General features: G+C 34.9%; 1 protein-coding gene across 6 annotated transcripts in view; it reads right to left on the reverse strand.

Annotated features, from left to right (window-relative positions):
- DGKB (diacylglycerol kinase beta) overlaps nucleotides 1-16,917 on the reverse strand; it is a 334,152-nt gene that overhangs the window by 135,186 nt on the left and 182,049 nt on the right. For all 6 annotated transcript variants that reach the window (XM_038163165.1, XM_038163173.1, XM_038163184.1 and 3 more), the window contains one exon: nucleotides 1,614-1,678. In XM_038163165.1, the coding sequence (XP_038019093.1) occupies nucleotides 1,614-1,678 (65 nt within the window). The remainder of the gene's footprint in view (nucleotides 1-1,613; nucleotides 1,679-16,917) is intronic.

Genomic DNA, 16,917 nt, shown 5'->3' on the forward strand with positions numbered 1-16,917 from the left:
TTCTGAATAATTTTTATATATCTAGGGAATCTTTGCTTTTTTCAAGCTCTTTCAATATCGCAGTACCAAAGTATGTAAGGACTGGGACTATATATTTTTGTAACTAATTTCCTTAAGATAATGTTAGAAATATCAGGTTCCTTAAAATATAGATGAATTTCAAGGTGAGTCTGCTAGCAGATGTTATTAATGGCATATGATTTATTGTGACATGAAATCTGATCTGAAACTCATGTTATTAGCTGAGCTTTTTATAAATTATAATTGCCAACTGCTGAAAATATGCAGAAAGACCACTGATAAACTAGCTTCATCTTCAGGGCCTAAAATATCATCGTTTGCTAAAAGTCCAATATCTCTAGTCCTGCTGGGAGGGTACAGTACAGTGGGATGCACAGATTAGGCTTGAGTTCAGGTCTTATCATAGTGTAATTCTTTCCAAATGAGAAGCACCAGAGCCAGGAAAAGGAGGTCATAGAAAACAAATATGTACTATGCAACTTAAAAAGAAATAGATACTTGGGTTCACAGTATGTCATTGAATAGATGCAAAGCAAATTGACTATTTGTGAAAAAGAGGCTCCCATTCTGACTATTAGCTATAAAATATATACTTTTAACAAATTAACAGTAAACAAGATAATTTTCAAACATATTTAAACATCATTCTGTACAGCTCTTAGATGAGAAAACAAACAGCATGTTTTATCATCCTAAGGTCTATGAAGATTTGCATCTACAGTTGACTTTCCAGGTCACCCTCATGGAAAACTAAACACTCTATGGTTAGGTTCACAGTAACAAAACATTTGTGTTAATAATTATTTCTAGGCATTCTCCATTTACATTCCAAATAATGTTGTATCTTACTTTTCTCTCCCCACGTGTCTTTAAATGTTAATTAAAGTTTCTGAAATGTTGCTTTTACCCACCACAACTTACTTGCTAAATTACCTAAATAAGAAGAAACAAAGATAAACATTGCATTATGAATGTGATCTACTCAACAAACCAAATATTGAATTTACAGTAAACGTAATGCATTTTTAATCTCCAGAAAAGCTCTGCAATAGCACTAAAGATTCAGAGAGCAACACAAGAAACAGATGCAAAGTCTCATTCCTGACTTTTTTTTATAGAACCAAAGTTGTTTAATGATAAAAGCAGCTCTGTGTAAAATGGCATTCACTTGCCCTTACTTAGAGTATACATGGAAGAGCCCCCTGTCAATGTACCAGTGCGAGTGTGGGAATGAAACAGAAGGATCACCACCTGCAGCTGTCTAAGAAGTGCTCTTCAGTGCCTAATGGCAAAGTGTCAGCTCAGGGATCCTCACAAACACAGTTTCATCTTGTCCATGCTAGCCTTACAAGGCAAACATATCACCTGTGAGAGGAGCTTATTTATAATGCTATTCATTTCAGCTGAAATACCAGATATCAAAAAGTTACACTACAAGTAGTCTGGAAGCATATGCTTAATATAAAATGAACCAATTTCCTCTCTTTTATAAGAATCAATATTTTAAAAGATGTGCGAAACTTAACCCCTCACATAACATATCTTAATAACATGGAAAATATTTTTATATGCATTTGTTTTTAGATTCTTACCTACTGTTGAACTTCTCTGGATGTTTTTCTCTCATGATATGGAATCTGTGGGCAATTGAAGCATCCTAACAGGACAAAAAACAAAAAAAAAGCACCATAAATCTCTTATGACAGGAAAATTGCAAAACAGAAGACCCAACCTGTACACAATGTATGTTGTAAGGTGTTTTGTGAACTGTCATTTTCAACAACAGCAATACTCTTATCACTTAGAAAGCTTACAGGTACATTGTTCCCAGAATGGGATGTATCTAAACTTAATAATTTATTATTCTTGTCGCAGTCTCCGTTACTTCTTTTAACAAATCAGACATGATAGTTCTGTGTAGTGAAAGTGTCTTCAAATTTTATGCAGCGAATAATATCCAGATACGGTGAAGGTTCACTATAAGATCACTGATATAGTTCTGTCTTCCAAAAATACCAAATACATGATGTGAAATCCATTTCTTTAGTAAAAGTGAGTGACAGATTCAGCAAAGTTACTTTATATGCTATACAAGTTGATATTTCATATGGCATTCAACAGCTTTCTCAAAAACTGGGTAGAAAATAGGAATAATTGCTAGAAGACTCTCCATTTGCTGTATGTCAGGATGTGAAATCATGCGGGGAAATGCTGCTTAATATAAAAAAGATATTTTGAATTAAATATTTGTATCAATATTTTAATATTAACTGAATTATGTTAATAATATAATCAAATAACATGTATGTGAAATGAAATAGCCGTATGAAATATTTGTAAGTGTATAACATTTAGAAGAGAATCAACCCATTGTGCTGGTGGGAGTTGTTGAAAATAGAGTATTTGGAACTGATGTGCTAGAATTTGTTTTCAAAGCATTTTTTTCTATCTTATTTGGAGGTATGAAGAGAACTTTTTCCTCAATTCAGATAATGTAATTTTTATTTCTCATACTAATTATTAAAACTTTAAAAGCTGGGAATTAGTCTTTAATTTTTCAATGTATGTATTAAATTAATTGTGAGAGTATGAAATCTACCAACACTTGAGTCTTGCAGCAGATAGTAAACACAGAGAAATCCATTTGGAGCATGTCTTTGTAGTTATGTCTTAAAATTCTATATATATAAGAATATAAATACAACAAGGGTTAGTCCAGTTAGTAAGAAATTTCAATGAATTCCAGTTTCCATGCAGAAAACATTTGAGAAAAACTACAAGTAAAACTGTCACTATAACCAACTATCATATGTATATGAACTTCCTCACCTAATATTTACCAACTTAAAAGATTATGGAACTATAAAGCCTAAAAATTTGAGAGAAATATTAAATTCAGTACAAGCCTGTATCTAGCAACATTTTATATTATTTTCAAACAATAGGAATTAGAATTTGGAGGAAATGCCCCCAAATTAAATATCTAAATAATTTATTAATGATTCCAAACATAACTAAAACTTTTGTTCAAAATAATTTTTTATTTAAACAAATCAATGTTAATCTAAATCACAAATAAGCAAGCATTTAATGCAGATTTAAAGGTACCCACTAATATAAACCATGGCTTCAATATTTTGTGTTTTAAAAAGCTTTGTAATTACTAGGATCTTAAGCAGGGCACGCATCAGAGAACTGACTGGTCCAGCCTTCAAAGTTTGGTTTACTAACTTATGGGTGCTTTGAAAAGATAAATGTTGAACTTTAATACCATTAAATTCAAAGATAAAACTGTTCAGACAGATTGACAACATATAAATAAACTTTTACAATTATGAATATAAACCAATGCAGAATTCATAAAATTTTACACACACTATCTACTTAAGGGTTTAACAAAGTATAGAATTTTTAGGCAAAACTTGTGATCACGGATCAAATTAAATCAGTTAGTAGCAACATTAAATGTATTGACTCCAATACATTTAATGTTTATATAAGTTTATGAACTTGTTACGTAGTTTCTAAAGACGTACATAGTTTGCTGCTTTATGCACATCACATAATTATTCATGTATTTTTCTATTATATTTAAGAATGGAATTGTCACTCAACATTTCACTGTTCTGCAAGGAAATGACAGCAAAATTCCCGAGTGAATGGTGTTAGTCAACAAATGCCTTATTGTTCCGTCCTCTCATCCAAACTGTCATCTGAAACTTTCAGTGCTGTATTCTCAAACTGCACTCATTTTTAATTTAAATGTATTGTTATGTGCAATTTTATAAGGCAAATATCCACAAGTATCCAGGTGATCCCACAGTTCTTGGAGACGGATGAAATAAAGCTGACAGTAAACCCTGAGACAGCACACTTCTAAACAACGGCTGCTAGCTGAACTAAAATAATAACTCTGTTAACTTTAGAAAGACCCATCATTCATACTTTATCCCGCATTAGATGCGCCAGCATTAGAAAAGTATATTTGTTAGCTAGTTTCATATGAAAAAGAAATGAAAGGACTATTGTAGTTAACTGTTCGTTTTCTACACACTGAAGCATAAGAAAGACCCAAGACAAAATGAATAAAGGAGTAGAAGCATTTTTGACAGAAACTAGGAAACACTAATCAAGGACTAACTGTCTAATGAATGAAATGAAAAGGCTAATGTGCTTACTCACGCAGAACAAACGCAAGGCACAAACAAGCTAGGGATCAATGCCCACTGCAGATGGCAAACAGGCAGTTGTTTCCATGCAAGGTTGATTTGATCAAAATTTTCCCCTCCCTGAACACTGTCAGACTCCAAAATCAACTGACTTAATGAACAGAGAGGTAAAAAAAGTAATACACCCAGCTAATTTTGACAGGCACAGCACAAGACAGGCACACATCAGGTCAATTTCACAAAAAAAAAATAAATTGCTGAAGAGCTACTTTTATTGCTGGAAACCGTAAACCAGAAAAGTAACTACATACAGACAAGCTCAAAAGTAGGGGAGCTGCTATGGCGTCCTTCAGCTCATACTGTCCAACTGCTCTTTCAAAACCAAAGTAGAGTCCTTAGATTCCCCAGCACCAGGAATCTCTTCTCAATCATAACTCCCCACTATAAAAAAATCTGAAACCAGCCCATGCTGGCTGTGCATTAGGACAACAAACCTCTGCTTTAGGGGAAAAAAGATATGAGAGGAAAAATCCAACAAAAACCAAACAAAAACCACCACCCAAGAAACTACACTGAGTTTTCTGTTTTTCAAGTGTCTGTATTCTTGTACTTGTTAAGACAGTACCACATTGACTGGTATAAATAAATTAAAAGCAAAGGGAAGAACTGAAAGCAGCAGGAACTTGACAGTGAGTAGGAATGTGCGTACTGTCTCCTTAGAGCTGCTGGAATTACCAGATACCATCCCTGAATCCTGAGGAACAACCATTAGAAGTTTCCTGGCTGAGGAGAGCAAAGAGTCCTTAATTGTGAGATTTTTGGCCACAATTTGTGACACAATTGATTTTAGCAGACTTCATTCAGCCATTTCAAGCAGGGGGAACTAGCCCAACTTGTTTATACACACAACTGTTGTTGGACAAATGGAAAAAATATTTATTTTTTGTGTCAAAAGCTATACTAAAATCACCTGATTAACTATACAGAAACCGAGTAATGGTATGGTAAACCAAATACAGTTTGCAAAATATGCTGACCTTTCCTGGTATGTGATATTACGACTGGCCAGGAAAATATGAGAAATTACTTTTGTATTTTACTATAAAACTGATGTGAAAAAGAAAACCCAGGATTCAGTAAAGCAAACTCGTGTGCTTCATGACATTACCCAGCAAAGAGAACAGGATTTTTAAAGAACAATCATTTGACAGTTAGATACTGGTATATAATTAATATAATCTCTGAGATTTACATATTAATTTTTATTAGTAAACTGATTTGCATTCTGGCCTGAAATACAATTTTCCAGCATTACTTTATCTGAATCTAAATATTTTCCAGTTGTACAAGTTAATACACTATAAGTAAGTGCAAACACACCTAAAAATGGCAAAAATATTATTATTAGTAATAATAATCTGAGGAGAAACAATGTTGTCAAGCCTTTTGCAAGATGAAAGGAGGAGTAAGGTCTTATGGCATAACTTTAATATGAAACTATCTCCTTTCCCATCATCCACATTTCAGTCACAGAGCTCATTTTATATTTCTAACTGTAATATTTCTCACCAAACCATCAAAGAATAAAGATCTTTTTCCAGGAGCAGTTTTGCCTCAGAATCAATGCTGGGCAGAAAGTAATGCTGAACACAGAGCATTACATGCAGAACATCATCTGCAGCAGAACTAAGCAGCCAATTAGGCAATTTTGTGTTTCTGAGACTATTATATGAATACTTAAGTTGTATAGTACTATTCTAAAATTCTGCATTTCTTTTTTAATATATACAGTATTTTTATCCATTCAGATGTCATATGACAATAGCCTACCTGATAATTTTTCTTAACTAAATTCATAGTACCAATCAAATTTGAAAGAAACTGCCACACTGCGTGCACTTTTGTATGCTTTTCTTGTTTAGATGGTTTCCTACTACTGTAGCATTTAGAAACAAGACACAAAAGAATGGGTATTTGAAGAGCAGAAAATGCATTTTATCTCAGTTTTAATTCCTCAAAAGTTTACAGACTCCTAAAAAAGTATCTTTACATCACACAAGTATTCAACCGGGACATTTATGTGTTGAATATGCAGACATATACACATATATGCACCCTTGCATTTGAACCTGTTCAGGCTCTGAAGCAGCTGGGCTATCCTTATACTTCACTCAGGTTTGTTTTAAATCCTGACAGTGAAGATAAGATAGAGAACAGACAGAGCATATCTGAATCTACTCCTAGGAAATGGAAAAAATATTTTAATTGAACTAGGACATTTCTCAAAGTGACCTGCCAAGAAGAAAAGAAGCTTAAGTTGCTACACCTCTTTAATACCTTATGATTGACTTACACACATATATATTCATCTTTTTAATGGGTATTAGCATTACCGGAAAGCAATCTGAAGCAGTCTTTTCAGAGGAGTAACCTTATACATTGTGAATAACCTTATAGAAAGATTAATGCATTTAATATATGTCTGTCTATAAGTTTGCTGTGATTAAAATTTCCATTAAATAATAATTTTTATGCTGCTGAACAAACAAATGACCAGTGTGCATCTTCTTTGGATACAAATGGTCTGATTATTTTTTTTTTCCTTAGATGCTTCTTTAATTAAGGCTTAATGGATCCACAAGACTAGGAAGCTTAAGGGATAATTCAGCAACCCGTAATCTTTGGATCAGAATGCAAATCTAACCTGAACAACCAGTTAGCTCACATCAGTTATTAATATGGTATAGTACAGATATACAAAAAATATCATTGAAGATAAATGAAGAAACTTTGCTGTGGTGGCTTAAAATTAATTTCTAGATAACTATTTTCTAGAAATTATTTTCTAGATAAACATTTCTCACAATTCTGCATTCTCCTCTCTGTACATATATGTGCATGTACAAAAAAACACAGGTACACCATTAATTTCAGTATTTCCCATCCCACAACAAAAATCTTAGATAAACAAATCCTATTGAACCATTGAATGACCAAATTTAGAAAAAGGCAGTCAAGAAGCTTAAGGTTCAGCCTGGTTTGAATCAAGCTGTCAGTTCACATTTGACTCCCAGGTTTTAGACTAAATTACATTAATTAACCTGAGAAGGAAAAGGGATTTAAAACATATTCATTAATACATTAGTTTTTGGTGAAACATTAGTTACTATTATTGTATTTCTACTGATATTTTGGGCCTGTACAGATGAGGAAGATGGTAGTTTAAAAACATCAGAGCAATAAGAGATTACAAGTACTTCTTAAAACAGCTTTACTAAAAGATACCAATAATTCACTTTTTAAAGAAAAAAACCTGAGAACAATAATCTGAGAAATTTGTGTTCCTGGCTTTTCAAAAAGAACACAGAAACTATGAAGATAATGCTATTTATTTTGTCTTTGATATACTCTGATGGTCAAGTTTAAATGCATTTCAGCAATACAGGTATTGCTAAGTGACAGTTCACACTATAAATACTCATTTAAACAGGCAGTATCTCAAAACCCAGGACAGAGACATCAGAACCAGAGTATTTATACATGATAGACAAAAGACCAGAGGATGGTCTATCTGGAAATAGTAACAAAAATTTGAAACAGGCCTACAAAGACAAGCATATTTTATCTTTTCATTTGAAGTCAGAATTCTGTTGAGTTTCTGATGATTCTACACAGACACAAAATGGAATCCATTTTGCCAAAAAAAACCCAAACCAACCCACGTTTGTGCAAAAAAACTCAGCCACCCTTATGTTCTGCCTTGCATAACTCTATAAATTGTGGGCATGTACAGCCATTGACTCCTTGGTATTTACTATCGATCAGTTTTTACGGGATGACCACAATTTCCAGCTGTGTAGGGACCAGCCCTGTAAGATAAGCCTTTGTAGCAGTATCTCAAGGACTTTCTTTGAGGAGCTATTTTGGGTTTTAGAAACTGACAATACATTCCTATTTACCCGTATTTTTAAGTCATTAATCAAGTGCAAGACTGGGAGGTAAGACAAGCTATTACCAGATGTGTCATGTGCCCCACAACTCAATGCAATGCAGAGGACATGTACCCTGTAAGATGATCTCTGCTGAGGATACACTGTGCTACATCTTCCCTTTATATTTGGTCACCCTAAATTTACTGTAACTAGAGAAGGGCTCTTCTAGGTCCATGCTAAGTGTTTATGTGGTCACTAAAAAGAGAAGCAGAAAAGTGATCACATGGCAATTAGCCAACATAGCCATACAGACAGTGTATTAAGTATCTTGTATATTAAAAAGATCTCTGTGGTAAACCTTTAGTAGCATTTCTGATAACTGCTGATCGAGAACTATGTTGAAATAGCCCCAAATTATCCAAAATGAGTTTGAGCAGAGCACAATCAAGGACACAGCTTAGGCTGAAAGTCAATACAGGCAACACTATGCAATGCAATTGGTCCTTGCTTTAGATGGTCTTCAGAGAAACAGAGAAATAGCTCACAGGTGTCTTCAATGAAAGGCACAGAAACATAGTTTACATTAAAAGCCCATCTAGCTTGAAACGAACACAGACTTTCATGCCCAGCACTTCTGCAGTTCTTAAGAGGAGAAAAGTGAATAATTAGCTCAATTACTAAGCATTTTTTATGAAATACTAATTAGTGTCATCATATTAAAACTTAAAGAAAAAAGAAAATTTGGGATGAAGAATAACTGCTTGTGTAGTGTCTTGAAAAATTATACTCCAATACGATTTTTCAAACACTCTCATAATTAAAAAAAAGCCCAAAACACCCCCCAAAATCTCCCCCAAACCCCCAAACAAATATAAATATCTTTGAGTATTTTTATTCTGAACACTGATTATGTTTGCATTAGAGCAGTATCCCCAGAGCCTGAATGCAGGCCCTTAATTTAGGTGCCTAAACTGTCAGGGTGATTTCCCTATCCTCCCAGTATGCTTAAGAGTTAGAAGAAAGCCCTTTGGAAAGACTCTCCTAAAAGGCATGTGGACATGTTTCTGTTCTGAACTGTTATTTCAAGATCTTTTGTTATTAATCCCACATGAAACTGAGCACACCTAGCTTCTCACGTTTATGAAGGTATGCCTGAAATGCAACAGTTTGAGCAGTCCTCTGAAAGCCTCGATGGGGTTCAAGCCAAAGCTTGTATCACCACCTATTTTATACACTCATTTGCTTGATAGGGATCAAATAATAAATGTTCACCTGACTTCTCCCTAGCAACTTCCCATAACTTGTTAGTCAAAGCCTTGGCAACAGAGTCTTATAATTTTAATACATATTTATGCTATTCATTTGTTTCCATAGCAGGTATTTATTTTTATAAGAAATATGCAAACCACTAAAACATCTCTCATTGATTTACACTCTGAAAGAATATTTTTCTCTTAATTGAAAAAGGTCACGCTTTTCCTCATTCATTATGTTTTCTATTTGAAATTTAAATTTTTGCATTACAATATTATTTATTATCTTTCCTATTGGACAAACAAATATTAATTTATAAAAAACACCTCTAACATACTCATAAATTAGGGCTAGATGCTGGATTATTTATCTACAGACGTTCACTCTCTCTCTCTGCTGATTTACGACAAACGTTTTAAGATCCTCTCCCCTACATCTTTCATATAGCCTGTTTGTTCTGTCTCAAAGGTCCAGAAGCAACTTTCTTAACTTTTGTTTAATATCTGCATTTACTCTTGTGTTGCATCAATCAAAGTATTTTCTGAATACTTCTTGATTTTCTTGCTAAGGTATATAAGGTTTCTAATTCCTCCCTCTGAGGAGGCTCTTTCAAGCTTACTCCCTCCTTTTCTCTTCTACCAACACAGGCCACCTCCTTGTACCAGAAAGCACCTGCGATCCAGTTCAGACCCTAAGTATCTGTCAGTGTGATGTAGCTGTGGGAAGGCAGCAATACCAAAATGGCAAAAGAGTTATATATCAAACTGAGACAAACCAAGTCTGAAAATAACTGGCCAACTAAGAAGCCTCCAAGAAAGAGCTAGATTCATACGAGCTATTCATGCCAAGTTTACTCCCACCACAGTGGTTCCTCTGAAAAGGTACTGAAGAAGTAAAATTAAATTACATTGTTCGTAACAACATCAGATGGATGAGATTACACCCTAGGAGATCATCTTGATCACACACTGGTTTTACTGCTACTGTTAATCAAATTTTTAACTTAAAAGGTGAATGTGTACTTGTTTCCATACACAGTGTAAGTGGTCAGATTCTTTTTTGAAGTGCAAAAACCAATCACATGCTACATGTAAATGACCAATATTTCCATGAAAAACAAGGGTTTAATAATCTCTGACATAGGTCAACCCAATGGCTTAATATAAGTAGTTTATATGCACAGTGACCTGGGCTTTATTTAACTTGCTCCCAAGTTAAATGGAACTAAAAAATGTTTTTAATGAGCATTTAACTGAGCATTTAAGGACTCAAAAAAATGTTCTCTATGAATAATAGGAACTGGCATTAAATAACAACCTAAACATGCTACAGCTTAGAGAACAAAAAGCCTTTTCTGGACTTAATATTTGGATATATGGAAAAGTGTTAAAATATGTCAAAATACCACATGTGTTTGTGGAAGATGAATTCAAACTTAAAAAAATTAATTCACATATATTTTCCTTCCAAAACAAATCAAGCTTTTTCTACAGCTGCTTTAAATAAGTAATTTAGATATGCAAAATATTTTACAGTGATGATCTACCCAAAGCACAATGTACAAAGGTTATGCAGTAACTATTTTTGTAGACTCTGGGCATTAAAAGGCTTTGAGGTTAAATATAGTTATTTACTCCATAGAGAGGTTCTATTAGTGCAATAAAGGGAATAAGTTACAGACTATTATCAGAATATTGATACTTAGGGACAAAAGAAACCTTGTTCTTTATTGTAATAAAGACACTAATAATTGAGAACTGTAAACTTTTTTTTTTTTTTTTAACAAAATATACACGGAGTTGTTGAAAATGGTGGACCAAAAATGGTTTCTAATGAAAAGGGAAAAACACCCAGCAACTTTAGAAACTACAAATTATGCAGTTCACTCTTGGTTTATGTAAAAGTGTTTACTATTAAGCAATCCTACAGCAAAATAAAAAATACCATTCTTGATACAGTCAGAAACCCAGGAAACTCCACTAAAACCCTTTGCTATGATTTATGATTTACAGGATTTTGAACCCAAGAAATAATAATGCCTAATTTGCTTTCAAAGGACCAAACTAATCCTTCACAGAGGGTCAAAGAAATGCTTTTGCTGCCTTTTCACACCCTAAGGATCCAAATGTGCAGAAGACTAGCGAAAAAGTCTAGAGTAGTGTAGTGAAACTGAGGAATTCCTTACATTTTCTATCAAAAAAATTCCCCCAAGAGTGCACTTGCATAATGCTTTTTGCCTAACCATCTGGACAGACTCAGTGCGTCATGGTTGTTTAGCAACTTAGGGCTTTCATGGTAGCTTTGAATATATTATACCAGTATCCTATTCTCAGCCTCAAATTGTTTGGGAGGATTCTATATCTGCATCAAAACTCTTTGCATAAGACTCATTTACTCAGGATTTCCAACACATATGAGGTTTTATCGAAGGCTAAGTTGTTTACACTAAATACTAGGATATAATTCCCCAAATAAATGATCTACTGTGGAAAGTTACTTCCCAGGTGATCAGACTAAGGGTGCAGACACCTGCAGTGCAGAGGCAGGATGAGCAAGAGTAAGTTCAGGAGACAACTAGAGCATACAGTCAAAGTTAGGTCCACAAATTTTCACTGCAAACAACATGAATGGGGCAGTTTCTCTGAACTTTAGGCCAGACAGTTATGCTTTAAATATATTTTACAAATGGAGAACCCCATTGTTTTAGGACAATAAATCAATTTGCTTCATGAGAAAGAAGATGTAAAAAAAAAAATAAATCTTTGGTCTCAATGAAAGCATAGTCAAATCACCTTTCAATTTTTTACCTTAAAAAACAACAATGCAGTAGGCTGAAAGCTGCTCCTAGATTTTTATAAATTTGCAAATCAAAGAGCACCTGTTTGTAAAGTGCTGCTTTGCTCAACTACTTAAATAATGTAATCAATACTAAATGACAAGCTAGAATTCCCAAATTTGCAGCACAGTAAGCAGACACTTGTCTTGATATTTGTAACAAGTAATCCTTATAATGTTAGCCAAGACAAATGCTGTTAATATTAACTTTTACTCAAGCATAAATATCACATCCATGTGACATCAGATATTATCTTGGAGTAAGATTATCTTAATGTTTGCAACTATTTTGTATAATAATAGCATTAATAAGGGCAATGTAAACCAGTTAAATCCTACTTTTACTACTGGGTATTTTTTTGCTAATGAACAATCAAAACCTATAAAAAACATATGCAATTTAAAGATCAGTGCAAACAAAATGTTTCCAAACATTTGCAAAAGCCTGGTGAAATAATTAATCTTTCTTTTAGTTTCAGTTATGTACGTTGTATTCAAAGCCACTTCCTAGCCAGTAGAAATGTACTATTGAGACACTGTTTTAAGGACGACGGATGTAGCACACATTTCAGAATCACAATCACAGACTATTCTGAATTGGTAGGGACCTACAAGGATCATCAAGTCCAGCTCTTAAGTGAATGACCCATATAGGAATAGAACCAACAACCTTGGCATTATTAGCATCATGCTCTAAGCAACTGAGCTAATTCCAGTTTCCTTCTGATAAAATGAAAACTGCCATTCAAAGTGCCATTATTTTCCAAATAAATTAATCTATGTCAATGTTCCTCAAAGAGGCATTTCATAATGGCCTTTATGTATACATCATCTGTGACAACAATTCTGTTTCTGGATTAAAAAGCATTTTTTCCTTACATTTCTTTTAGTAAAAATACTTACACTGTTCAAAATTATTAAAGTATCATCTACATCAATTTCAGTGTTATTGCACAAATTGTAAATTACGCTTTCAGAATTACGGATGGAATTTTAAAAGGCTTCAATTTTTATAGTCTTTTGAAAGGACAAAGAAATCTATAAAAAAACCAAGATTACAATTTCAGCATTTAAAATCTACACAAAATAATTCAAACAAATGTTATGACATTTAAGATAATGAAACCCTTCATTTATGCCAATGTGTCCTACTTCACATGTAAGGAGTCAGAACAGATGTCCAAATATTGTAATGCCAGAGAAAAGTTAGGGCATATCTTGATTAATACTCTCAGAGCAGTCCGTGGTGTCTCTTTAAAACTGGCATGAGTTGAGTTACTTCAAAGTATCTATTCAAAATCCATTCTAGGAAACACAGCTAGACAAAGTGTTCCCAAGACAAAAGGAAAACAATAAAGCTCTGTATAAGCCTTTTAGCAATGTAAGCTGCATATTATCGACAGACCATTCATTGCAATCAACAAATGATTAATTGCAAATTTGTTGCTAAATTGACCACGAAAAAGACAAGCTTCAGGGTACTGTTAAAGAGGAAAAACTTATGTTAAAAATGATTGGAGACTTTCTGCAGTGAATTAATTCTAATCAATACTCTTGTTGACTGCACAGTGGAATAATGACTTCCTTAAATAGCATATGTACCGTTATTGTAGACATTCAAATTAATATTTAACCTAATGCCTTCCTTTTTTTTTTCTCCTTTTGAAACAGCATTTTCTAATTTCACCTTTAAGAACAAGAATCTATGATAAACAAATTTTTTGCAAAGTCTAGTATCAATCAACTTGGGAGGCATAATACGCAGGCAAAAAAAATTTGAATACAAAAGTAATTATGTTTATTTAGAGTATTTACATGAAAGCCTTTTAAACTACAATTGGCATGGATGAAACAATAGGTGCCTTTAAACATATCAACTTTACAAACTTTTGAACAACTATGCAATCATTTTGTTTGGCGCAAATGTACGATTTCAGGGTTTACCGGATGTCCTTTTTTCCTCGTTTTGTGGATACAATCACATACCTAAAACTTAAACCTTTAATGATAAAGATAATTTCATTCCTGTGATGGTCAAGGTACTATTGCAAAATAGGTATGGGTTACTGGGAGGGGTACTTTTGTGATACCAATAGTATTTTGAAAAGTGCTTTTCTTCTTGCATTTGAGCAAAAGTCTGGTTTCAAATTTTTATTCAAGACAACAAATTTCCATGAATTTACAAACACCACAATTGACAAAGTAATACTTTAATTATTTAAATACATTCACAGATAATGCCCAAATTACAGTTTTGACAATGAATGGATTGAATCATATGTTTAAATGTATCTCATTAATGAAAACCTTTTGGAAATCAAGTTTCTTATGAATGTGGTTTAGGTTGAACTGCACAGCTGAACTATTATACTCTTTTATGGTTTTGGGGTGTTGGGTGGGTTTTTTTTTGTTTTGTTTTTGTTTGGGGTTTTGTTTGGTTGGTCATGTTGTTTTTGTATGATGGGAGAAGACATTTATTTCAGGCACTAGAAATCCTTCTTCTAATCCTCAACCAATCCTGTAGTGTATATTAAAAATACAAACAAACAAACAAAACATGTATATCTATATATTTATATCTATCTATATCAAGGAAGCAAATTTGGAAATACTGAAATTTCTCAGACCCCAAAGGAAATTATAAGATTATCTAAAAAGCACAAATGGACTATCCAAGGATACAGTTCAGAGCTGAAAGTGAAGCTGTTGACAAACAGACACAATTTTTTAAATGTCCATGCAAGCCTCATTAAGTTTTCTGCTTTAAATACCTCTGTAATTTTGTTTTCTTTGAGGCACTTAAATGACAGAAAGAATCCACAATACCAAGCTTTCAGAGTCTTAGAAATAAAGTAAAACTCAACCCCCAAATCTATACCCAAACCTCTATATAACCAGTTGCTTCAAAACTTAACTCAAAATCCCATGGTTTAGGATTCAATATATCTGGCCATACCACTATGTCCTCTTCACTGGAGCATTCAGGAAAGTTCCTCCACTGGCTTGGCAGCCAGAGACCTGCAAGGAGGTACTTGCATCTATTCTTAAGAAACCTTAGCAGAGCTTATATAGTAACTCCACCTAGTCCAGTTGGGTTTAAAAGTGGATTCTTAATGCAAAATTTAGGAAGGTAAGCATTAAGTGGTACTTATCTAGTGTACTTTCTCAGGCCCCCCAAATTTCTTTCTGCTAAAAAGCTGGGCTGATAGAAAACTCTTGAATTTCAACAAAAGCAAATGCAAAGATTTGCATCTGGGGGGAATAAGGCTGCCATACAAGGTGGTGCTGAGTGTCAAGAAGATCTACAGAAAAGGACACAGCAAAGGAAGCAAACAGCATCCTCTGCTCCATCAGAAAGACTGAATCTACCATCCATGCCACAGCAGTGACCCTTCCTCTCTGTTCACCACTTGGGACACCACATTTGGAGCACTCTTTGGTCTTGGGCTTCCCAATACTGCTAAGACATGGACATGTACAGACCATATCTGTAAGTATCTGAAGGGACGGTGTCAAGATGATGGATCCAGGCTTTTCCTCATGGTGCCAAGCAATAGGACAAGAGGCAATGGGCAGAAACTGATGCACAGGAAGTTCCACCTAAATATGAGGAAGAAGTTCTTTACTGTGAAGGTAAACTTCTTTACAGAATCACAAAAGCACAGAATCACAAGGTTGGAAGAGACTTTCAAGATCAAGTCCAACCCAGACTCTAACACTTCAACTAAACCACGTTACCGAGTGCCACATCCAGTCTTTTTTTAAACACATCCAGGGATGGTGACTCCACCACCTCCCTGGGCAGACCATTCCAGTACTTCATCACCCTTTGCATGAAAAACTTTTTCCTCGTATCTAACCTATATTTCCCTTAACACAGCTTGAGACTGTGACCTTTCGTTCTGTCAGTTGGTGCCTGGAGAAAGAGACCAACCCCCACCTGACTACAACCACCCTTGGAAGTTGTAGAGAGTGATAAGGTTGCCTCTGAGTCTCCTTTTCTCCAGGCTAAACAACCCCAGCTCCCTCAGCTATTCCTCATAAGGCTTGTGTTCCAAGCCCTTCACCAGCCTTGCTGCCCTCCTCTGGATGTGCTCAAGCATCTCAACATCCTTCCCAAACTGAGGGGCCCAGAACTGGACACAGCACTCAAGGTGAGGCCTCACCAGTGCTGAGTAGAGTGGGAGAATGACCTCCCTGCTCCTGCTGGCCACACTATACCTGATACAGGCCAGGATGCCACTGCCCTTCTTGGCCACCAGAGCACATTGCTGGTTCAGCTGGCTGTTTACTGTTACCTTGCACTGGAACAGACAAATCAGGGAGGGTGTGGAGTCTCCCTCACTGCAGATTGTGTTGTCTGGACACAATCTTGTGCCATGTACTCTGGGTTGGACCACATGACCCACTATTTTCCCTTTCAATCTGACCAATCCTGGGATCCTGTGATACCACAATATATTCAACAGAGGGACAGAAGGCTGCTCAGGGGCTGAAGCACACACCACTTGAGCAGAATCTGAAGCAAGTTGTTCAGCCTTCACAGGAAGCTGGTGACAGGAGACTTTACTGCTGCCTACAGCTACCTGATGCAAAAAAGATAGATGGACTCTTGTAAGGTGCACAGGATAGGATGAAATGCAACAAGAAACAAGTCAAACACTGCCCAGACAGGTTGTGATCTCCATTCTTAGAGGTGTTCAAGC

The sequence above is a fragment of the Motacilla alba genome, chromosome 2, assembly GCF_015832195.1.
Source record: "Motacilla alba alba isolate MOTALB_02 chromosome 2, Motacilla_alba_V1.0_pri, whole genome shotgun sequence".
NCBI lineage: Eukaryota > Metazoa > Chordata > Aves > Passeriformes > Motacillidae > Motacilla > Motacilla alba.